Source organism: Dasypus novemcinctus, chromosome 1 (assembly GCF_030445035.2).
Source record: "Dasypus novemcinctus isolate mDasNov1 chromosome 1, mDasNov1.1.hap2, whole genome shotgun sequence".
Taxonomy (NCBI): Eukaryota; Metazoa; Chordata; class Mammalia; order Cingulata; family Dasypodidae; genus Dasypus; species Dasypus novemcinctus.
The window spans coordinates 155,858,978-155,884,128 of record NC_080673.1 but is presented as its reverse complement, the minus strand read 5'-3'; the positions used below and the strand labels follow the sequence as shown (position 1 = coordinate 155,884,128).

At 38.6% G+C, this 25,151-nt stretch overlaps 1 protein-coding gene across 1 annotated transcript; it reads right to left on the bottom strand.

Annotated features, from left to right (window-relative positions):
- Positions 1-81: 81 nt before the first annotated feature.
- Positions 82-24,872, bottom strand: SGCB (sarcoglycan beta). Its single transcript, XM_004460642.5, has 6 exons — positions 24,767-24,872; positions 14,140-14,349; positions 7,110-7,295; positions 6,668-6,859; positions 6,206-6,337; positions 82-3,242 (listed from the first exon to the last, which is right to left on the bottom strand). Exons 1-6 carry the CDS (start codon positions 24,797-24,799, stop codon positions 3,039-3,041), a joined length of 957 nt encoding a protein of 318 aa, XP_004460699.1. The 5' UTR covers positions 24,800-24,872; the 3' UTR covers positions 82-3,038.
- Positions 24,873-25,151: the final 279 nt, after the last annotated feature.

Here is a 25,151-nt window from a genome sequence, read left to right as displayed (position 1 = left end):
ATATATAACTATCAGAAATTAATTGTGTTTTATGCATGATTTTTCTGGATACACAACTTCTCTAATAAAAAATTAACTGCAAACCATTTAAAGAATCTTTATTGTAAACAGAGGACATTAACAGTTATTAGGAATTGAATTAACTGCAACTCAAGTTAGCAATCTGAAACAGATTAATAGATTTTTGTATAACAATTTGTAATCTTTGCCCCTCTCAAAACTTTTTAAAAATTACTAAAATTATCAGCATTTCAATGGTCTCTTCTGCAAGTTTAGCACCATAACAGTCCTGCCCTCTTTAAAATAAAAAAACAACTCATTCAACACAAGGTAGAACTTCTACCTTTCAGCTTCAAAACTATCACACAAACTTTGTCTTTTTCATAGTGCAAAAGGAATAGAAATAGGTATTTTTAAAATATTGCAGATCATATATTGGCAGTCCCTGCTTTGTGTTGATTTACATTTTTCCTGTCTGTTCATTAGTCTATAAAAATATCTTGCATGTATTTCATCTGCCCCGTTGTCAATACAATTATTTAAAGAAGTATGTTCCTGTCCCCACCTGGGCACAAGGATCCTATCTTAGTCATCCACCTCCCCCAAGTCTGCTGCTGCTTGTCCTATCAGGACTGAATGAAAGGGATGAATATTCAGCAGAAGAGCCAAAGTGTACATTTCAGTTTATAGAAAAATACCATCTGGTGGCAAGAATGAGTAACTGAAGCTTTAATGTTAATCAAACTAGGTCACAGGTAAAACGGGCCATTTGTTCTTGTTCTTCTTTCCAATATATTTTCCAAATCTACATTTCAGTGTAAAAGCAAGGAATGCCTGTAAACTGTCCTACAATGTTCTGCCTGTTGCATATCAGTCCTATAGAAGTATCAAAATATCCTCTCATGTCAAAAGCACTAAATGAAGATGTATCAAAAACACAAATATGTGTCAGAGGTGTAAAAACAGATTATTTCATGAATTATATTCAATAAATAATACTTTGTAATATAGTGTTCTGTGGTTTTTATAAATATTTATTTAAAGAAACTTTCAAAACAAATCTAAACAAAGCAAACAGGTAAAGAATGTATAATTTAAAAATAAATTTAATATCTGAATGAAAATTCCAATTAATTGGTTCTAAATGATATTGAATATATTCCAATGGGTTCTGAATATTATTACAATTGTACTAATACTCAGAAGTCATAAATGTCACTTTTTTATTTAAAAACTGCACTTTTACTATTAGATAGGAAGTCAATAATTTAATGACTTCATAATGTCTAGGTATTTGGTTTTCTATCAGACAGCACTGTAACAATATTGAATAAAAATTTTTGTATAGATATTCTTATCTATAAGTTCAAAGTGACCATAATAGTATATTGTTATACTTGAAAGAAGGATAGGGATTATTCCCACTACCTATTTAACAACAAACTACTTTAAGATCCTTGTCCCTGATGCTGTATGTGTTAATACCAAAAAGTTCCTATCAATTCAAATATAAAACACTTAAAAAATAACTGGATTGAGGGTTGAAAAATAATTACAATGGGTTCATGATAATAGGAGCAGGGATAATTCTAACACTTACTTAAAGATGACTTGTATTATCTCCTGAATTAGTACCTTTTAGTCCACTATTCCTTTTTTCAAGACATGGCACATATTAACAAAGGTAATATTAGGGTAATATTCAGATGGCACATTGGGATAAACCCATTAGGCCATTCCCAACCCCCAGGACTTGCCCAGGGACTTTGACTGCTCTGAGTCCCACTGTCTCACCCTAAGGGCTGAGGGTATAAAAACATGTAGGCATATCTTTTATCCATTCAGGTGCTGAGTATGCCACATCCTGTTGGTTGGGAAACTGGTGTCACCCACAACTAGGCCAATTTTATCTCTCTATAGTATATTTGGCTTTGGAATTGGTTTAAAGGAGAATAAAATCTGAGTGATCATTTCTTTTTGTCTGGCATTATATTTATTAGTGTTTTTTTAACTAGAATAAGCACACTTGTTTTGTTTTATTATTTTCTGTTCAGGTAAGTTTGGATTAATCTTTCTTCATCTTTCTAGAGTTTTAAATTATTAAAAATGCAGTGCAGGTAGTGAAAAGAACATAGTATTTGGAATCAGATTTACCTAGGTTTGAATCACACCTGGATTCCAGTCCCAACTCTGCCACTTACTATGTGACCTTAGGCAAATTTCTTAACTTTTCTGATCCTCAGTTTCCTAATGGGAAATTCTGGGATAATAACACTTCATAGGGTTGTGGTGAGAATTAGAGATATTAAACATGCATACCTAGGTTAATGCCTGGGATGTATAAGATGCTCTGTAAATGACAGCCATCATTATTACTTAAAAGTTAAAGCTGCGATTGTGTTTTAGTGTCTACCACATTGTGAACACTTAATATTTATCATCATTTCAAGTAAACATTCTCTTACAGAGTATTTGCATCCAGTACAAAACTAAGGAACCATAGATACTTACTATCTCACATATGTAAAAATTTTTAAATGACTTTGTTTTTGTGGTTCAAGGTTAATACAATAAAAATCTGTGTCTTACCTCTTAGAGGCCAAAAGACAAAGAATGTAACATTTATTGGGATGGTGTAACTTTCAAATATCTTCAGTAGGTCGATCTCCATTAGAGCTACCAAAAGCTTACTCATAGTGAGTCCAAACAGTTGCTTCAACCCTTTATCTTTTAGACAAGGAACAGTGGAATTTTAAAACTACTTCTTTAAATGATTAATTTTTATTTTACTAACTTTCCCACAGTTATTTTTGAGAATTGTAATTTGAAGAGCGGTACAACTTAATAAAATGTATTAGAATTAAGGCTCTCTGAGAATATTTTAAATATGGAGATTTTATAATAGATACAGCAGTGCTCTGCAGATAAAATAATTATGAGTTATCACACGCACTGTAAAAACAATGAGTTGCATGCATACTGTTAAAAAAAAAAGGTCAAGTCAAAACAATGAACATTTGAAGACCTCTGGGGTTCTTCTAGTAAGTGTTTCCACAGGGGTTGTCTGAGATTTGGCAGCCCATGTTCTGGCCTGTTACTTGTACTTTGAAGAGCGTTCCATCAGCACACACACAGAGCTTGTAGCGCACCCAGTTGCCATTACTGAACTGGTCTCCAGTGGAGGAACTAGGTAGACGAGTTGTGCTGACCATCACAGTTCCATTAAGGATGATGCTGTTTTCCTAGTAGGAAAATAATAATATGGTTTATTTAATTCCATGAGTAGAAATAGAACAAAAGGTAATAAAGCTTCCTGGGAAATTAATAAGAAAAAAAGCAGTAGGGAAGAGTAAAGTTATGACCAAAACAAGAACAACAAAAAACCCCAAACCAGTGTCAAGATTCAGCTAGAGTTCTTAGCTTATTTAACTTATTATGTATGTCAATAACTTGCAACACAATTTATTTTTCAATCATTAGTTAAAAAATATATAACAATTCATAAGTGTAGAATAAAACTGCTATCAATAAAATCTCAGGTTAGTTTCATTTAACTCCTATGCACATCAATATACAAAGTTATGGATTGATAAGCTTCTGAAGATAAGAAAAAGACTGTTTTTCTCCTAAAGGGAATGAATTTTAATTTGTAATGTTTTTGTAGTACCACAAATGAAAAGATTCAAACCATATAGTTTTGAAGACCAGGCACTCAAAGAAAATTGCTAGGAGGTTCTCTTCTTCCAGCCCACTGCTCCAAGAACATTCGTGCGTTGTAAGCCCACAAAACCCTTTCTTTTCCAGACTGCAAAGCCTCTGTCTTCCTCTCTCCTCCCTCTATCCCTTCCTTTCATTCATTCACAAATAATTATTAAGTGTCTACTATATGTGGGGCAATCAGTAAATATATAAACAAGGAAAATATGTAATACATCAGATGAAATAAATGCTATGAGAAAAATAAAGCAGGGTAAGTAGAGAGAGAGTGACTAGGAGGAGGTTCTAATTTACATAGCGTGGTCAGGGAAGGCTTCTCTGGTGAGGTGACATTCCAACCAAACCCAGAAGTGAGGGAGTGAGCCAGGTGGGCAACTGGGAAAGAGCATACCAGGCAGGGGAAACAATGCATGAGAAGCCGCAGGGGAAACAAGCTTGGTGTTGTGAGAACAGGGAGGGGCTGGGGTGGCTGAAGGAGAGTGAGGCTGGTGACTGGCAGGAAGAAGAAATAACTGGGCACCAGACAGGTAAGGCCAGGGAAAGGCATTTGTATTATATTCCAAATTAGAGGACTCTGAATAGAGAAGTGACGTGATTTTTAAAAGGATCACCCTGGCTGCTGTCTAGAGAACTGACTATAGAAGAGAAAGAATGTAGCAGGGAGATGGGTGAGGAGGCTGGTCTGACAATCCAGGCAGGAAATGATGTGGTTTACTCTATGGTTGTGGTGAAAAGCTGACAAACTCTACATCTTCTGAAGAAGGTTTTGCCGGGGAACTGATGGGAAAGACGGAAAGAAATGCAGTCTTTTGGAGGGATAACAAGTTTTTAGACTTGTTAAGTTTGAGATGCCCATTGGACACTAGATTTAGGCAGATGGATATTTGAGTCTTAGTTCAGAGGGAGCTTGTGAAGCAGGAGTTATAAATTTGGTAGCCAACTACTTACAAAGGGATATTTAAAACAATGAGAGAAAGCTGGTTCTAAGGTAATGGAAATGGTTAATTGACTATGTAGTGGTAGTATCTGGAATAAATTTAATTCTTCTGTAACTGATTTTCCAATTTTGTTTCAATGCTGCCATCCTGTGGTCACTTCATTTTATTTCCTTTAAATTGTATCTAAAAGCCTTTTCTGCTGACAGTTTTTTCTAATGATTATCTCCTATACTTTAAAATTAACCACTAATATTAATGGCATTATGAAGCTAATTTTCTTTTCAACATTCACTTATTTTCCTTCAATTGTGGAGAAACTGATACGCGTGTATATGAATTTCAAAGTATTTTAATATTTGTGATATTAACAAAGTGGGAAGCAGGGTAAAAATTATTAGTCCCAAAATTTTAAGTGGAAAAATAAAAGGTTTAGGCCAATCTCTCATCTCCTGCTGCTTTGCCTTCCTGGTGCCCAGGACAACAGCCCGCCAATGGCCATTCTTCAACACCATTCTCTCAAAGGAATGGCTTCTCACCACAGTACACATAGAAATTACCCAGTATTGCTGTTGACTTTTTGGTAAGAATCACACTTTATGTTTTTATCTTTATTATTAAAAGATAGGAATATGTGCATTAGGGAGAAGATCTGCTTAAGAAAGTGAAAGAATTACTTAAGTTTTTTTAAGGTTAATTTTCTAAGAACTGTGAAATTAAGTTGAAAAAAAAAAAGCAGGAAAGAATTATCTATAAATCCATAGGTTTAAGTTCTCATTTGTCACTTAATACTTAGTAAGACAAATTTAATCAGCTTTAGTGAAGCAATACATAGTAGGTACCCTAAAGGCATTCTGAATAAATGTGCTTTGTTCAGAATTGAGAGAAGGTGAAAAGTTTTGGGGACTTATGGCTCCCTTACAGGAAATAGGATACCTGTTTAAGTTCAAATATAATTTGTGAAGCACAAAGAAAATTTCAACTTTCAACAGCCACAATAAAGGCAAATATTTTCATTTATAACTAATAATGATAGATTATAAATTTAAAATGCATTTTATAATTTACTACTTGTTTTCACATCACTGGATATGAAGGTATATGAAAAATTTCATCAAAAAAAAACTTCAGGGCATGGATACTTCCTTTGATCTCACAAAATTCTCTTTTAGAAGATTTATTTTTTCTCCTTTTTAAATTATACAAGTAATCATTATAGAAAAATTAGAAAATACAGGTAAGAGAAACAAAAAATGAAATTACAATCACCTATTACTTTTTCTACATACCTAACTATTGTTGACATTTTGGTATGCCTTTCATGGTTTTTTACAAACATACACATTTTGAAAAACAAAAATGGTATATTGCACAAATTACTTTGTAACTTTCTTTCACCTAAAAATCAATGATGAACATCTTTTCATGTCAAAAATATATAACTACACTATCATTCTTAATGATTGCATATTATTGCACTATATGGGTTTATTTATGTATCTGAGATACAAATAATTCTATTAATATCTTTATATATATATACATATACTCACAGCTTTTAGTTCCATATTACCACCCATATGAAATTCAATGGTTTTGCCCATAATAAATACTCCTTCATTTCCACGCACAATAGCACGCCCATCAACTTTTATATTTAAATCACTTGTAGCATTGCTGGTAATCTGAAGATTAGAAAAAAAAAGTGCTGAAAAGAGTTTCTAAATTATATGAGAATTATTATCAAAGATAGAGAAATAAGCTTCAAAACTGTGAGATATGAAAAGCAGGTGTTTTTATTTACAGTTTATAGATGTGGAAATTGAGACGAGAGTGATGACTTGATAATAATCTCCTAAACTAGTTAATGATGTATCTGGAACTTTTCCTTTCCACTGTTCTGGAAGGTATTCTTTACCACTATAGAACAGTAAAACATCCCTCCCAATTTATAACTTTGGACAATAATTATTTCCATTAACATTCCCAGAAAGAGAAAAGAAAACAAACCATACCCTTTCAGTAGATGCTTTTTGAACGTTCAAACTTTTCACTCCACTTGGCAAATGAAACTCATGAGTTTCATAGTCTGTGCTGAATAAAATATTTTGAGTCCTTGGGTCGAAAAATTGCATACCAATGTCACTTGTAATGGAAGTTTTGTTCTTTTCCACACTTAGCTTCGTTGTCCCTTGCTGAAAAACAATCTTTAGAGAAACACTTTATCATGAATGTTTTCAAAGTATACCACCATGACCAAATATATGAAGAACATTTGAAAAATATGCTGCAATAAAAGGATAACTTTAAATACTTTTAACAGTGCCTACCCTCTCTCCATCCAGTTGGGAGAAAATTATCTTTCTGATAAAAAATAAACATCTTAGTTTTACAAAGAATTTTTCTCTAACATCTTCTACCCCTTCACATTATATTTCAATTAATGTAGTAACTTACAGGCTGATTGTTGCCAGTGATGACCAAATTTTCATTTCGCCTTCCTCCCACCGTGCTCTTATAAAGGGGATGTATAACTCCCATGTCAGATACTTGCTTAAATCGAAGTAGACCACTCTCATGAAACTCCATGCTGTCACAGCCATTTGGGCCAATGCGAATCACAGCCCAGATAACAAGAGTTATCTAAACAAGAAAATAAGAAATAAGTCCACTGTTAATAGGTAGCATATGCTTAGCATAACTGAAAAACAAATAGCAAAGATCACAGTCAAAAGGATTAAAGACTTTCTAAAATATTTCTTCAGTGAAATGGACATATCAACTAGTTTTCTACTATAAACCAATTTTATCTTCATCAAGGTATTATATATAAACAGCAATTAATAGAAGTTAAAAAGTGCTAATAGGCCTATAATTTTTTCAAAGTAGTCTCTTATTTCTTCTACCTCAACACATCTTGTCCCGCTGGAACAACCACTTTCAACAATTTTAGCTATTTTGTCTAGAATTTATCTCCATATTTTAAAAATCCCAGGGAAAGAAAAAAAATGTCCTCAATCTTAACCCATATTCCTGTGGGTATGAACCTAATGGAAATAGGACCTTTTAAAGATGTGATTTTTAATGAAGGTGTGTCCAACAGGACCAGGATGGGTCTTAATCCTGTTACCAGAGGCCTTATGAGGAGAAAGCCATGGGGAAGAGCTAGAAGCTGGAAATCATAGGAACCAGAAGAAAAAGGAGAGACTATTGCCGTATGACAGGAAAGACAAGGAACTCAAAATTGCTGGTCAACCAGGATACTGCTGACCCTAGGAGGAGGAAAGCCTTCTAGCCTCTGAAACCATGAGCCAATCAGTTCCTACCATTAAGCTAACCCAGTGTGTGGTATTTCTCATAACAGCCTGGAAACTAAGCTATTAAGTGTATATTGCTATTTTTCTTCATTCCTCAATTTTAGCTTTTTATTTTTTTCTTCCCCTCCCCCACCCTGCTGGGGTTTTTTGTTTTTTGTTTTCCTTTTGTCTGTGTCCATTTGCTGTGTGATCTTCTATATCTATTTCTCTTTCTGTCTTCTTGTCTTTCTCCTCTAGGATTCACCGGGATTCGATCCTGGGGACCTTTGATGTGAAGAGAGGTTCCCTGTCAATTATGCCACCTCGGTTCCTAATCTCTGCTGCACTTCACCGTGACTCTCCCCTTCATCTCTCTTTTCGTTGCGTCGCCATCTTGCTGTGTGACTCACTTGTGCAGGCACTGGCTCACCAGGTGAGCACTTGGCTTGCTGTGCAGGGACTTGCTTCACCACGCAGGCACTGGCTTGCTGTGCGGACACTGGCTCACCATGCAAATAGTCGTATGGGCAGCTGGCTTGTTATGCAGGCACTTGCATGGGCACTCGGCTCACCACACAGGCACTCAGCTTGCCACGTGGGCACTTGTGTGCCCACATGGGTGTTTGGCTCACTACACAGGCACTTGACTAGACATGCAGGCACTGGCTCGCCATGCAGGCATGCTTTCTCTTCTTTTTCACCAGGAAGCCCCAGGGATTGAACCTGGGTCCTCCCATATGGTAGGCAGAGGCCTTATTGCTTGAGCCACATCTGCTCCCCCATTCCTCAATTTTAGGCTTCATATATTGATTTCCTATTTTGGCTGATGATAATTTTAGCTCATTTATTCCTTTTCTCTCCCCCAACTCCAATCTCAAGTTTTGGTTAATTATCTGTTCAGTATTTCTAATATTACAACCAGGTAAATGTTGTTACTGTTAAGCCAGAGAGTATACTACAGTTCCTTTTTTGTACTTTCTGTCTGACAGAGTTTAATATGTCTTTCATTTGCTTATGGTTTTTTTTTGAAAGTTTGATGAAATTATCTTCTCAAACCTTCCAACATTTCTACAAAATCTCTCTCAATAAAATGTCCTATAAGGACTAACCTCTCAGATAATTCACTAGTTCTATTTTTCACCCCTAGGAAATCCTTCTAGCACCCCTATCTTCCTGCTCCAATCTGGATTAAAAATCTCTTTATAATCTTCCACCTTTGATTGATAGACTATCTTAGTATATAGTTCTAGATGTGAAATTATCTTCTATGTGAATTTTGAAGGCCATTGCTTTATTGTCCTCCAGTTTACAGCAGTGCTTTTGAAAAGTCTAATGCCACTCTGGTTTTGTATTCTTTAAAATAAACCATTTTATCCCCTCTGGAAGATTTTAGGATTTTTTCTTTAGTCTTGTTTGTTCAAAATTTCATAATAATGGCCTTGGTGCAAGTCTTTATGCTGGACCCTAAGTGGGACTTAAAATCTGTTCTAAGAAACTTTGATTTATTTGATAACTTTCTCTCCAGTGTTTTCTCTGTTCTCTTTTTCTGAAATGTCTATTAACAGAATGTTAAGAGCTCCTGAATGATTCTTTAATTTTTTGAACTTTCTGGAAGGCTTCCTTTTCTTTATGTTCTGTTCCCTTCCCCCACTCCCTTTCTAAATAGAAATAAATATATATATATTTAGATAAGTGCTTTATTTTTTAATTGCTCCTCTTTAATGACATGCTATTCCTGTTTCACGAATGCAATATCTTCTCATTTCTCTGAGGATGGTGATTTTAGTTTTGCTTTTTTAGGCTTTCTGTCCTTTCTTGCAATTCCTTGCATCTATGTTCCTACATACTCCCTGGTCTGGGTGTTTTGGTCTATACCATTCATCATTTCAGGTAGCTTTCCTCAAAAGTCTACTGATTCCTGACTCAGTGCTAATATTTAATAGTGAGCCTGTAAACAGTCCATAGAAAGCTGTCTAGGTGGGATAGTGCTTTTGACTGACAGGCTATATTGTAAGGAGATTAGATGGCTTCACTGGGACCTGTCAAATGTCAATATCTTCAGGTGTCTTCTCTATATACTTCAGTTTCTCCAGAGAAAGCTCCTCTCTCTCGTCTGTGGACGAGGGACCTGGCTGCTAGATATCTTGAGCTGGAGGAAGGGGATAAGAGAGTCTCACTTCTCAATATTCAGACTTCTCTGCTCTGGTATGAATCCCACCTTCCTCGGTACAATATCCTAAGGCAGTATTCTCTGTGGTTCAGTGTGACCAGAGAAGAAAACTCTCATTTTATGTGTGTGTGTGGGGTGGGTGGGTGGGGGGGGGATGGGGTGGGTAGTTGCCTAACTGCTGACTAGAAGGAAAAAGAGGTTTAGGGATCTTACTGCTTTTTATTCAGATTTTTCAAACAAGCTCTGTTTCCATTTCCTGCCTCACCCCTGCCTTCCAAGGTACTGGTACTCCAAATTAGGAGGCTTTTCAGGATTCTGCAAGGCACTTCCATCAATACACCCAGCACCCCCTCCCTAACACACACAAGCAGTTAGATCTAAACTTTCTCATCTCTGATAAATTATTTGTCTTTCCTCCTCCTTCTTTTTGTCTTTATCTATTATGGTTAAGGGTTTCAGTTGCCTCTTAGTTTCTTCAAAGATTTTTCTGTTTCTTGATCTGGTTGCTTTGGGATGAGATTTTAGAGGAGGAGATAAAAATGTCTTTATTCTGCTATCTTCAACCCAGAAATCTCCAATAAAATAAACTTATAAAATAAAAAACATTCAGGACATGTACTCCTAGCAAAGCTATTAATAGTAGATACCACAAAATGTGTAGTATCAGCTCTTTATAATTTAAATAGAAATTAGACAAAAATGTTTTGAATGTACATAAAATACAAAGAACTGGTTTGAGAGCATTAAAACTTAAAAATAAGAGGAATCACCTTAGAAATGCTGCAGACCATGTTCATGATCAGTCTCTGATATACCAGGGCCCTCTCCCTGAAAATATCTAACCACACACATGCCAGAGGTTTCAAATTTAACCCTCTGATAGCCACAATCCTGGATTAAAATGTTCCTCTTCTTTAAAAAAAAAAGTAAATATATTTGGAAAAGGTAATATACGAGGTCCTAAACACCTTAGTGTGAATTAGCCTATCAGAACCTTTGGACTTGGACATTAGGGACTTAGAACCACAAAATAAAATCATTAACTGCCATCAAAGGGTTGCAGTTTAAAATCTCTCTAAGAAGGCAAGGAGGGAAGCGGACTTGGCCCAGTGGTTAGGGCGTCCGTCTACCACATGGGAGGTCCATGGTTCAAACCCTGGGCCTCCTTGACCCTTGTGCAGCTGGCCCATGCGCAGTGCTGATGCGCGCAAGGAATGCCGCGCCCTGTAAGGAGAGCTGTCCAGCGTGAAAGAAAGTGCAGCCTGCCTAAGAATGGCACCAGCGACACGGATAGCCAACACAACAAGATGATGCAACAAAAAGAAACACAGATTCCCGTGCCGCCAACAACAACAGAAGAGAACAAAAAGAACAACATGCAGCAAACGGACACTGAAAACAGACAACTGGGGGGGGAGAGGGAGGAGGTGAGAGAAATAAATAAAAATAAATCTTTAAAAAAAAAAGAAGGCAAGGCTAATGTAGGACAAGCTGAATGAAAACAAAGGTTTTAGATTTTTTTTTTACAGGTGGAGAATATACTATTAAAGCAAAGCAAGAGAAGCAAAGGGCTACTTCCTTCAAAACTTTTTCAATTTAATATAGCTTTAACCAAGAAGTGAAACATACAAATGCAAGAAATATGTACAGGTAGAAAAAGTGTGCATTCACCAAACCAAAATGCTACATTAACTGAAGAGAAAACTAAAGCAATGTTTTGTAGTTGCCTAGATTTCCCTAAAGTACAGCAAGTCAATGCTTATCAGCCTTCCTCAGAAGAGATCTTTTTTTATCTGTTTACAAGTTTATTTCTGAGTTTCAAAAATTATTTTCCCTTCCTCTTGTTTTTAGAATTTCCTGTATTCCCACATTCAATCTTGGCTGCCACAACCAGACTAACAGAAAGCACGAGGACCTTCTTTTTCTTGCATCAGTAGTGGAAATCTTAGCAGCAGACATTTACTGTACAAGTTCTGAGAAAAGACAATTTTGATTAATAGCTAACCCATCTGACAAGGAGTTTATTAAACCCCAAAATAAGGATATTCTTCAGATATAAATGATAAGTCTTCGATTAATAATTCTACCACATTACCATTCCAAGCATTAGTAGCTATGTGGCTCCTCTAGAAAGAGAGACTTTGAATTCTAGGAAGACACACTAAAATACCCAGGTTCCATTTTGCAACCACTTCTCTTCAATGCACCCCCTCCCCAGGAAGGAACCCAAGATGCAAAGGTATCCCCCACTGGAGAAGCAAAACACTAGCTACATAATTTATTTCACTATCTGCAGATTTCAAATCAATTACTTGTTCATAATTCCTGCTTTAAGATGATGAACTATTAATTGACAAAAGCCTGAAGAAAGAGAGAGTGATTGGTACTGCACCACCTGCTGCTTTATCCCCTAGGTTTGACACACACAGTTGAAGACACAGACACACCTAAGCGTATTTTCCCTTTGCCTACAAATGGGTTCCAAGAAGCACGTAAGAGGAAACTGCTTAGTCCACCATAAAGAGCCTCTGGGCACTGTGTAGTTAATGTGGAATTGTTACATGAGGCATGTTGGGGTGTGTGGGGGTAGAATCCTTTTCATTTCAGCTCTTTATATTCAGATTTCTACCCAACCAGCACTGCTTTTCTCATATTACTGCACATGGCATTCCTCCTGATGTTCAAGATCGCCTTCTACCATATTCTACCACGGGTTGTCCAGCACAGAGGCCTTAATTCAAAACTCATCACTGGAGGTTTCCAGTTTGACCCTGATCCTGAATGTGAAAGATCAAAAGTTGGCATTCTGGAAAAATTCCTCAAATGCCTCAAAGGCATTAGATTTTTTAGGAAAGGTGAAGGCAATAACATCATCTTGGCAAAGGTTTCTTCTATTTTTATTTATTTATTTATTTATTTATTTATTTATTTATTTATTTATTTATTTATTTATTTATTTATTATTTATTTCTCTCCCCTTCCCCTCCGACCCTGGTTGTCTGTTTTCTGTGTCTATTTGCTGCATCTTCTTTGTCCGCTTCTGTTGTTGTCAGTGGCAGAGGAATCTGTTTCGTTTTGTTGCATCATCTTGTGTCAGCTCTCCGTGTGTGTGGCACCATTCCTGGGCAGGCTGCACTTTCTTTCGCGCTGAGTGGCTCTCCTTACGTGGCGCACTCCTTGCGCATGGGCCTCCCCTATGCAGGGGATACCCTTGTGTGCATGGCACTCCTTGCGCGCATCAGCAGTGCACATGGGTCAAGGAGGCTCGGGGTTTGAACCATGGACCTCCCATGTGGTAGATGGGCGCCCTAACCACTGGGCTATGTCCGCCGCCAAAGGTCTCTTCTTTTTTTTTTTTTAAAGATTTATTTATTTATTTAATTCCCCCCCCCCTCTCCCGGTTGTCTGTTCTCTGTGTCCACTTGCTGCGTCTTGTTTCCTTGTCTGCTTCTGTGTCATCAGTGGCACGGGAAGTGTGGGCGGCGCCATTCCTGGGCAGGCTGCTCCCTCCTTCGCGCTGGGCAGCTCTCCTTACGGGCGCACTCCTTGCGCGTGGGGCTGCCCTACGCGGGGGACACCCCTGCGTGGCACGGCACTTCTTGCGCGCATCAGCACTATGCATGGGCCAGCTCCACACGGGTCAAGGAGGCTCAGGGTCTGAACCGCGGACCTCCCATGTGGTAGACGGACGCCCCAACCACTGGGCCAAGTCCGTTTCCCAAAGGTCTCTTCTATTGCATTGATTCTGCCCTTATTAAAAGCAAGCTGTAAGGGAAGAATCCATGAACATTTTTTTTCTAAATGAAGTAATACATGGAAATATTAGCACTCTTGATTTCTTACATATAAAATAATCATTAAAACTCAGTAACAGATAAAGCACATATATGTACAGGAAAGCAGAAAATAAGACAGTTCTGAAAGAAATCATAGAAACAAAGTCCATGAAACCCACTGTAAAACAGATTAAAAAATTCCCCATGGTAATTTAACAAATAGACATTCTGTACCATATACTCACAATTAAATTGATGACAGCCAAGATAAACAGGAGGATAATCACACAGATGGCTAAATTGCCCTTTCTCCCTCTCAATCCCGTTTTATGGAGACGATCTTCATCAATTGGAATATATCCAGCTTTAAAGTTACTGTTGTGCTCTTTATTAACATTTCTTCTCTCAACAGCCTTCTCACGCATAGACTTCTTTACAGGACCATTGGAACTTTGCTAAAAATGAAATGCAACACAATGAAACAGCTATACCTTCTCTTTTTCATGCATTTATTAAGTGCAAATACACAACTAAAGAAAGCAGAATTGATTAGTGATACATTTTCCACTAACAAGTTGCCTGTCATGTAAACTACATGCTACACTGAGTTGCAGGCTTCAAGTATGGACATTACTGTGCTAAGAAGAATAATAAAGAAGAACCTTCTGTGGGGTTCTTTGGTATCTTATTTTCCCTCTTTGCTTTCAATAGTCCTGTCAACAAAGTGTACAGCTTATTTTGGGCAGAGTAGTCATGTACATGTTACGGTAGGTAATCTTGTTTTTATTTTTCATTAATCTATCTAGTTAAATATTTTTCATTTATATGAAAAGGATTTAGAAGTGTTGACATACTTTGTTGTTTATCACTCTAGTAGATTAAAGCTAAGATTGTCTTAGACTGGCAGTTCTCAAAGTGTGGGCTGGGCATTTTGGGAGGGGGGTTCCCTGACCCTTTCAGGAGTCTGGAAAGTAAAAATATTTTCAAAATAATACTATGACAGTATGCCTTTTTACTCTAATTCTCTCGTGAATGTACAGTGACTTTTCCAGAGGCTTCATGACCATGTGTGATGACATCATTACAGCTAATGGAATGTGGGCTTGTATATTTTCTATTTTAAAATTTCTGTTTTAATAACTAATATGGCAAATATCAATGAATATAACACATATAAACAAAAGCTCTTTGGTAGCAGTAATTTTTAAGAATTTAAAGAGAATGAGACCAAAATGTTTGAGAGCCTCTGACCAAGCTGAATGACACATTTGGTAATAAGCTGGTACATACTAAATCCAAAAGGAATGGCTTGAAATAGGTTCTGCCCCGTCTCAGAGCCCTAAAAAGTGAGAAAACTCATTTAACAAATAGGTACTTATTAAGCACTTCATGCTGAAATATTAATCCATAAGTAGTAATTCAAACAAATACAGGACAGACTATCTTCTAGGGTCTTATAAGTATGATTAGTACACCTAAAATAGTTAACAGTGTAATAAATTAATCTGTATGTTAAGGTGCTGAAATCAATACTCTAAATAATACACATTATTGAGTTCAGTGGGAGGAGAGACAGGATGGCCTGGAATTATTAGGGGAACAGGGAGGTATAGGAGGATCAGATCTGGCAATGCAGAGAGAATCAAGTTGGAAAAAAAGGGCCAAGTTGTGCAAGTTCTTGAATAGCAGGGTACAAATTCTAGTTATTACATTTTGCTCAATTGGGAGTTACTGGAGGTTTTTGAGCAGATAAATAGTATGTTTCAAGGTGTTAAATGTGTGAACATACACAGGAGAAATAGTTAAGAGGAATACCAGTAAGATGTTATAATTGGTGTTGTAGAAATAGAGGTTTGAGGTAATGAGGACCTAAACTAGGGTAACAACTGCACGAATGAAAAGAGGATAGATTAAAAGGATAAAGCTAACTGAATTTGTAACCCAGTTAAAAAAAACACAAGCTTATGTTTGTTAAATGATTAGTTAAATAAGGGGAATGAAGGGAGGAAAAGATTCCACACGTTACATTTGAACTGAATGAGAAGTAACCAATTGCCCCAAGGGCAACTGCAAGTATTGGACTGGATATTAGGTTATGAGATACAAATTAGAGAGTCCTCAGTTTAGAGGTGAATTAAAGCTGTGAGACTGCATTGGTTCACTGTGAGGAGTCAAGGACATAGTCTTGGGAAATGTTAAATATGCAGGAACACTAGAAAATGAGAAATACAACAAATGGTATGAAAACCAAGGATGTGCAGTGTTGCTGAACATGATTTGTCAGAAAGTGCCTCGGTAACTGTCAAAGATGAACTTTTTTTTTAAAAAAGGATTTATTTATTTATTTATTTCTCTCCCCTTCCCCCACCCCCCATCCCGGTTGTCTGTTCTCTGTGTCTATTTGCTGCATCTTCTTTGTCCACTTCTGTTGTTGTCAGCGGCACGGAATCTGTTTCTTTTCGTTGTGTCATGGAATCTGTGTTTCTTTTCGTTGTGTCATCTTGTTGTGTCAGCTCTCCGTGTGGGCGGCGCCACTCTTAGGCAGGTTGCACTTTCTTCCGTGCTGGGCGGCTCTCCTTATGGGGTGCACTCCTTTGCGCTTGGGGCTCCCCTGCGTGGCATGGCACTCCTTACACGCATCAGCTCTGCGCATGGGCCAGCTGCACACGGGTCAAGGAGGCCCGGGGTTTGAACTGCGGACCTCCCATGTGGTAGACGGACGGCCTAGCCACTGGGCCAAGTCCACTGCCAAAGATGAACTTTGAGTAGCAAATTGCTAAGTAGGAAATGGACAGTACCAAAAAGGTGCCAGCATGTACACATCTATTTTGGAGTGCTGAGAAGGAAAAAAAACAAAAACAAAAACAAAACAAAAACTGAGAAGATTGTATCTAAAGCATTAGTACTTTCAAGGGAGAGATTTTTCCTTTAGTCTCCCCCCACTGCCTCGCTGCCCTAATTTGGGGAAGGATTTGGGGAAAGACATGTATGTGATTGCAAAGGGAAAGAAGCCAAATGGGAAAAGACCAAAGATCACAGAGTACGGCAAGATAATGTAGGTGACAATATCCTTCAGGGGGAGGGAAAGAAAGCAATAGAGAGTACTGGAAAAAATAATAGTCTTAAAAGAGTAGACCCCTGCTTCATTTAAAACTGGGTATAATGGGTGGGCACAAGAGAAAGTAGCCTTCCTCTCTGTGATGGTCTGAAGCCATATGTACCCCCCAGAAAAGCATGTTCTTAAATCTAATCCATTCCTGTGGGTGTGAATGTATTTTAAGTAGGACATTTTGATGAATTTCTTCAGTTAAACTGTTACCCATCTCAATCAGGATGGGTTTTAATCTTATAACTAGCTTCTTTTATAAGAGAATGAAATTCAGACAGAAGAGAGAGAAAGCCATGGAAGCAAGAAGTTGAAATCAAGGAAACCTTTAAGAGAAGGGTGAGACCAGTAGACATTGCCATGTGCTTTCATGTGAGAGGAGCCAAGGATGACCAGCAGTCAGTCTTCAGAAGTTGCTTTGATTTGGACATTTTCCCAGTCACAAAACTGTAAGCTAATAAATCCCCATTGTTTAAGTCAACCCATTTCATGGGATTTGCTTTGAGCTGCCTAGGAAATGAAAACACTCTTCCTAGGGATAGAAGAGCAAAGTCATCTGCCAAGAATGAATGGTGAGAGCTACCAGAATCTTAAAGTGGTGGCAGTTGCAGCAGGCTGGTTAAAGGCTTATAGAGAATGGAAAAAGACAGTAATAATCTTTGTGAGCAATGTGGCAGATAAAAGTTTTTTAATTGCACAAAGCAGTGAGGAAAGCTCTTTAGAAGGTGATTCAATCCACTCAACAGATTTTTAAAACCAAACCAAGTTGCTGAATACAGTTGTGTGGGATGTACACTGCATAAGGGTGCAGCATTTAAGAGGGTACACTTACACTGCAGACATTAGAGTTGTACATGCATTGGATAGGTTTCCAGCCAAAGGCTGCAAAATATCTTAAGGAAGGGGTGTTTTTTTCTAATTTATATAGACACAGTATGAGTTTGTGACAGCCATTCCGGTGAGCAACTTAAAAGTCTTAGCCAGAGTTTGAATGTAGATCTACATAAAAGATAGCAAGGACAAAATTTGTAAAGTTCACCCATGTAATGAGTATTCATTTCATAAGGAAAAAATGACATTGTAATCCTTCAATTTCTTACTTATCAAACAAGCCTATATCCAAATGACCAAATGATTTGTAGTCAATACAAATACAAATACATCTTTTATGTATCTGTGCAAAACAATTATACTTCCGATTAGGTGGAAATCGGGGTTTTGGTAGGAAGGTAAAAAGAAATAGAGGAAGGAGAGCATGGAATTCTCTAGAAGCAGGAGATCATTTAGACTAGCTTCTAAAAGAGTGAGAGAACTAGAAGAGAAGTGTGGATTCTGAAAGAGAATATAGATGTTGTAGATAATCAGAGAGAGAATGGTTTGAGGCAATGAGACAAATATCTCAAACGCAAAGATCTTTAACCAAAAAAAAGAAAAAAATTGTTTCCTAAGATGGATAAAAAACCGAAGTTCAGAGAGGTTAGCTTACTTGCCCAAAGTAATCCAGAAAATAAGTGGCAGAGCTGGAACTAGAACCCATACCTGGTTAACACCCAAGCACACTTTTTTTTTCACCATGCTAGACTGGCTTCTAACCATTAATTTTTGATCTACTCTCTTTACCTGCAGTTTCTCCCTGTATATAAATTATATACTTACAAATCCTCCTGGCTATATTAAATACAAGATAACCAGCCTAGTTGTATGTTATTTCTCAGAGGTGTGCCAAAATTAAAGAAGAAGCCTCGATCTCAGGAGGTAGAAGTGAAGGCAAGGAGTGTGGTGTTTCATTATATGCTTCCTATGCCACATGGTGAAATTTAGCTTACGAATTTGAAAGGGACAAGGATTCAGAGTCAGATACACACTCTATATGGATTTACCTGATCTGGATAGAAAGGGTATTGAACCATTCAGGCTTCCTTGTCACATATTAATTCCTTCTCTACCAGTAGTTAACAAAATGTATACAGTATTAACATATGCAAAAAAATGTTTAAATGTATAAGAGATCTTAAGTTTGTACTTTAGACAATGATTTTATCATGAAACCACAAAAAAATACATTTACTAAAAAGCCTTGATTTGAGGCAGCCAGTAATTTAGAACATTTTAGTATTCTAAAGCCAGACGTAAAAGATTATGGAGACAGGGAAGCAGCTGTGGCTCAATTAGTGGGCTCCTGGATACCACATGGGAGGCCCTGGGTTCGTGTTCTGGGGCCTCCTTGTGAAGGCAGGCTCGCCTGCACGTTGCAGAGCGCCGCCCAGCCCGCAAGTGCTACCTGGCTAGCAGATGCCGCAGAGAGCCAACTCAGAAAGGTGATGCCAACAAAAAAGGGAGACAAGTAAAAACACAGAAGAGTGTGCAGTGAATGGACACAGAGAGTAGACAGCAAGCAAGCCACAAGGGCGGGGAAAAAAAAAAAAGATTATGGAGACACTTGTGAAAAACTCTATAAAACACATTTTAGCAAAGAGATCAGCCACTTTTAAAGAAAGATACGCCAGCCAAGCAGGTTAACATTAGGAACACTGCTGGCCACAGCTGGTCACTAAATCTTCTTGTCTCTGAACACTAGATTCCTGAATGGAAGTTAAGGAGAGCAGGAAAGTACTTTGAGGGACCGAAAACAGTGGTAGAGGAACCAAGAATTATAGAATCTAAACTGAGGATGGGACAATTGATTAGAATAACAGAGAGGTAAATGCAAAAATGGAATCCTAGGATGAATTATGTGCTACTCTTTTGGCATTCCTGGTTGACCATGATCATAAACTCCTTGAGAAATGGGATTAGTTTAACATTCGCTCCAGTAATTAACAGGAAAAAAAAATATATGTATTGAATATATATATATGAAATTCGATGTTTATGTGTAGAAAAATGAAAGAGTGACTGAATAAATAACTTTCAAATGCCCAATATTTCATTGTAGTTAACACAGTGAGGTGGAAAGAAGAAGGCTATAGACTATATTATAGAGTTAAAATTGGATTTTAATCTGGGCTATTATTTACCTGCTGGGGGATCTTGCATAGATTACTTAACCTTTCTAAGTCTCAGAAATGAAGATATGGTCAATCAGGTCAAGTACATAAAAGTACTCAACATGGAAACTAATAGTTACTTGAGGAATATTAGAACTCCCTCCCAAAATCTTAAAACATTTTGTGATTCTTTTTTATTTCAAAAATGATAGTTTTCAAATTAAGCAAACTTCCTCAGTTCAATGTCCCTTCACTGTCTTATGCTATGTGTTGGAGAATTCTCTGTAACAGTGTTCTGGGCAGAGGATTCATTATTTTCATAATACTCATGATATGCCTAACTCAATTGTAGCCTGAAATTTGAAAGAAGAATGAAAGTTGGTGTTTCTTTAAAACGACTGTGACATGGAATGTCAGAGAAAAATTTCTTCTCTCATTCTTCTACCTAACAAACTAAGTGGTTCTTTGTCTATCAGATTAAATTTAAAGTCTTAATTGGTCCTCACTAATCTCATCTCTTTATTAATACATCTTCTTTATTTACTCCTATCAAACATGTCTTCTATTTGACTGATGCTTTAAAGCAGTGGTATGCTGGTATACGTTTAACAACTGGCTCTCTAGGGGAAAATGTATCCATATATACATGAATAAATTTATTATAAATTTTATTGGTATAAAGAATGGATGGGACACAATTAAAAATGATGATGAAATATGCAATAGTCTCTATTTAAATTCTAAATAGCCAACTGATCATCACCGAATGCTTTCACTGATTTTTGCCAAAATCTTGTTATCTGTAGCCAACCTATGGTTACAATTCAACAATGATATGAAAAGTGGAGTAACATCCTCATCTGCTTTTTTCCCAATAAATGTACTGTTATTAAATCTGACATGCAACTTATAAACATTTTAATTGTTAAACTGAAATCTCATTCAACTTTAGGATTATATGTCAGAACACCATTCATTCCTTAATGATGTGAGTTCTTTGCTGTGGAATGTAAGTTTTTGAATACTAGAAGAATACGTCCTCAATTTTTTTGTGTTACTGACAACAATATAACAGATACAGACATGACCAACTTTTACATTTAATCTGCATTAACATTTCCTCCATCACTTTCTTAAATTTAGACCAGAGGTCAGAAAACTTTTTTCTGCAAAAAGTAAAGGGTAAATGTTTTAAGCTTTTGGTCTATACAATATCTGTTGCAACTACTCAACCCTGCCATTGGAGCACAAAAGCAGCCATAAACAATAAGGAAATGATGAGCATGGCTGTGTTCCAACAAAACTTTTTTTTACAACAGTGGGCAGTGGTCCTGATTTAGCCTGCAGGCTGTCATTTGCCAGCCCATGGTCTAGACAGTCAACAAAGCAATAAATCAAGCTCTGATCTGTAGCATTTGCTGATTTCCAGGGTGTAATTACCCTCACCAATGTGACATCATCAAATACAAAGTTAGGAAAAAATGGGCACACCATTATACAGTATTCTATTATGTAGACAGAAATAACCTCAAGAGCATAAAAATAGTAAAAAGTAGGAAAAAGCCATGCAGTTATGTTTTGAGTATTTATCTTTGCTTTTAATATAGTTTATTTAATTAAAAGTTTACATAATTTAATTTTTAATAATGGCTGTTTAACAACCAGTTGGCAAAATTCCTAAAAATTTTACAATTGACTCTCAAGCTGACCTGAGCCAGCTCCAGAACATACTGCTTTCAAGTTACCTACTTCTACCTTCATATCTTTGTTCATATTGTCCTCCCCACCTCCCTCCTGGAATGCTGTCTTTTCTCTGCCAGTTCATGTATATTGTCATCTTCAATACAATGTTTTTAACATCCGTTGATTAGTTCCTATATGCCAGGACTCTAGACTATCAAGATGAATAAGACACAGTGCCTACCCCCCAAGGAGCTTACTTTCAGCCCAATTAGAGGAGATTACTAACAATTGCAGTACAACATGCTAAGTGCTATAGTAGACCCATGCATACAATACTGAAGGAGTACAGAAGAGGAATGTAACTCCACTTAACAAGCAGAGGTCATGAGAAGCAGAGGTCATCAGAGAAGGCTTCTAAAGAAGGTTGAGGCTAGACTGAAACTTGAAGGGTGGATAAGAACCAGGCAAAAAAAAAATAGTAATAATAATAAATAAAAATAAATAAAATAAAAAGTGAAAACAAAGAGTTAACCAGGCAAAAGAGCAGAGAAAGGCATTCTAGGCAGAGGGAACAGCATGAAGTCACTGGGTACAAGTCATATCTGGCATATTAATTTTGATAGCTTCATGTAGGTGGTGAGAAGGAATAGGACAAAAAATAAGGTGAGATTTGTGGTTGGGGTCCAGTAAATGAATGGGCATGAATACCACATCGAGAACGTAATCTTAAAGGAACTACTGAAGACTTAAAATAGGTTAGTGATATAATTGGGCTTGCACTGTTGCAAAATCACACCAAAAAGAGATGAAGAGGACTGGAAGAGCCTACAGACCAAGGTGTCCACAGCCAGTTTCTCTAACACTCCAAAGGAAGGTCTGACTGAACTGTGGCACTGGAGATGAAGAGGATACTGGGGAGAGAAGTAAGAGATATAACTGACAGGACTTGCTGTTGGATGTAAGGGTGACAAAGAGGGATCTAAGCAGGACCAGCTGCATAATCTGAGGGTCTGGAACAAAAAGGAAATGCAGGGTTTCTTGTTCAAACATCAAGCCCTGGAGAGCAGAGTATTAAACTAGAGCATCATAGAGTCCCTTCTGAGCTTGGGGCCCTGTGCAACAGCATAGGTCACTTGCCCATTAAGCCAGCCCTGCTCCAACGTTTCTGGCTAGGTTAACCAAGTGCATGGATGGCTGTAACCATTTTAATAGGTGAATATACTGCAGTCCAGTTTTAAAATATTTTTGAGTTTGAGGTTCCTGTGGGAAATTCAGTTAAGTTCAGGGTTGGAAACATAAACACATAAGTCATCCCTATGCTATTCTAAGTGGAAATTGAGGAATGGGTCAGATGGTTGTCCATGTGTAAATCAAGAACAGGACCTGGGCAGAACCTCAAAAACCATTAGTATATATGCAGTAGATGGAAAAAGAACAGACTAAATTAGAAGCTGATAAATTAGGAGGGAAGTCAGGAAAGCCAAGGAACAGCTTTAATCTTGTCAACTTTAAGAAGCTTGTCTTCTTTCGTTTTCATGCTTTCTTTTAAATTTAATGTTATGAATCTGCTGCTTGTATATTCTTTTTTAAGATTTATTTTATTTATTTCTCTCCCATTCCTCCTCCCCCCTCCCCCCGCCCCGGTTGTCTGTTCTCTGTGTCTATTTGCTGCGTCTTCTTTGTCCGCTCCTGTTGTTGTCAGCGGCACGGGAATCTGTGTTTCTTTTTGTTGCATCATCTTGCTGTGTCAGCTCTCCGTGCAGACGGTGCCATTCCTGAGCAAGCTGCACTTTCTTTCCCGCTGGGTGGCTCTCCTTATAGGGAGCACTCCCTGCATGTGGGGCTCCCCTAGCAGCGGACACCCCTGCGTGGCAGGGTACTCCTTGTGCGCATCAGCACTGCGCATGGGCCAGCTCCACACGGGTCAAGGAGGCCCGACGTTTGAACTGCGGACCTCCCATGTGGTAGACCGACGCCCTAACTCCTGGGTCAAGTCCGCTTCCCTTGTATATTGTCTTTAGCCGATTTTTCTGCACTTATTTGGCAGAATGATAGTAAGCTCTTTGAAGTCAGATTTGTCTTTTATTCTGTTATTAGAAAGACTCCTCCAGTGACATATATCTAAGAGCCTCTTAAAACAATAAGTTACCTAAGAAAACCTTTCCAAAGTTCAAACAGAACTTTGGCAACTTGAATCAGGTATTTCTTTTTTCAACAATGTTTAAGAATGAAACTTTTGAAAAGAAACTATCAAATAATAGTTTTAAAGGAATACAAAGTTACAGGAAAAAAGTGACCACACAAATCATTTTTAATATATCATCTTAGCCAAAAAAAAGTGTGTGTATATATATATTTACACACACAAAACGCATGTGTGTGTATATTTGCATAAGTATAGCTTGCTTTGGGGGGAAAAAGGTTTGTAAACTATTCTAAGTTACAATTTATGATGCACACTAGGAAATAATTGATAAGACATTGAAAAATGACTTTAAATCACAAGGCAGGAGACAGTTTTATATTGGTGAGTAAGTAGAATCTCCAAAAAACAAAGGGGAGAGTGGACCCCTGGGATGATTGTGACTGGGGATCAGGAATGGAAGAGACAAGAAGCAGAAGCAAGCTAATACCCAGGCAACAGCTGATTATTTCTTGGCCAGTGTCAGAGGAGCCTCCCGGCTCAGGGGTTGAGGTTATTTTTACACGCATCTTTGCTGACAACTGAGCCGGGCTCTCTCCCTCACGTCCCGGCGCAGGCTCCAGGCTGGCACGGCTGCCTCCTCGCAGTCAGGACGGTGCCCTCGCCTCACCCTCACCCTCACCGATGAGACAGCCCGGCCAGGTCTGAGGGTCGCGGCTTGCCTCCCCTCCACGGCCGAAAGCGCCCGCCCGGACCCTCTCCCGGGTCCGCCCAGCCTTTGCAGCATCGCGGGCTGCGGACAGCTCCTCTGGCCGGGACCGCCCCACCCCGTGCAGACCGGCCCCGGCCGACTCCCGCGCCCCCGCCAGCCCCCCGGCTCTGCCGCGGACCCCACCCTCAGGACCCCGGCCACCCCCGCTCCTCCAGTCCCGGCCTCGGCGGCGCTCCCAGACCTGCTCGGCCGCCGTTGCCGCCGCCGCCGCCATGTTCGCGCGCGCGCCGCTGCCGCGCTCCCCGCCGGGCCGTGCCCGCCGCGCGCTCTCCGCCGAGGCCGCGCCTGCGCCTGCGCCTGCGCCCCGGCGCAGTGGGGTGGGGAGAGGCGCGGGGCCGACGCCCGCGGCTTACGCCCCCCGAGCACTGGGCGGGGGGCGGTCCTAGAGCGGAGGACGGAGACTTCGGGACACGCACTCCAGCCTCTGAATTCCCCCAAAAGGGCGCCCTTAAAGCACAGAGATGCCTTTTCCTTTCCCTGCACTCTCGGTCACCGAGGGCTCTTGCCACCCGGTGCAGTGATTCCTTCCCTGCGTCACAGGCCAGGGGCGCTCTGGCTAGGGTGGA

Bases quoted from the DNA above. Each gene is read 5' to 3' on its own strand.
- SGCB (XM_004460642.5), bottom strand. From the start codon at position 24,799: ATGGCGGCGGCGGCGGCAACGGCGGCCGAGCAG. The intron at 14,350-24,766 runs GTCTGGGAGCGC...TTTCATTTTTAG, and splicing joins CGGCAACGGCGGCCGAGCAG to CAAAGTTCCAATGGTCCTGT. The intron at 7,296-14,139 runs GTGAGTATATGG...TTTCTTGTTTAG, and splicing joins TGGCTGTCATCAATTTAATT to ATAACTCTTGTTATCTGGGC.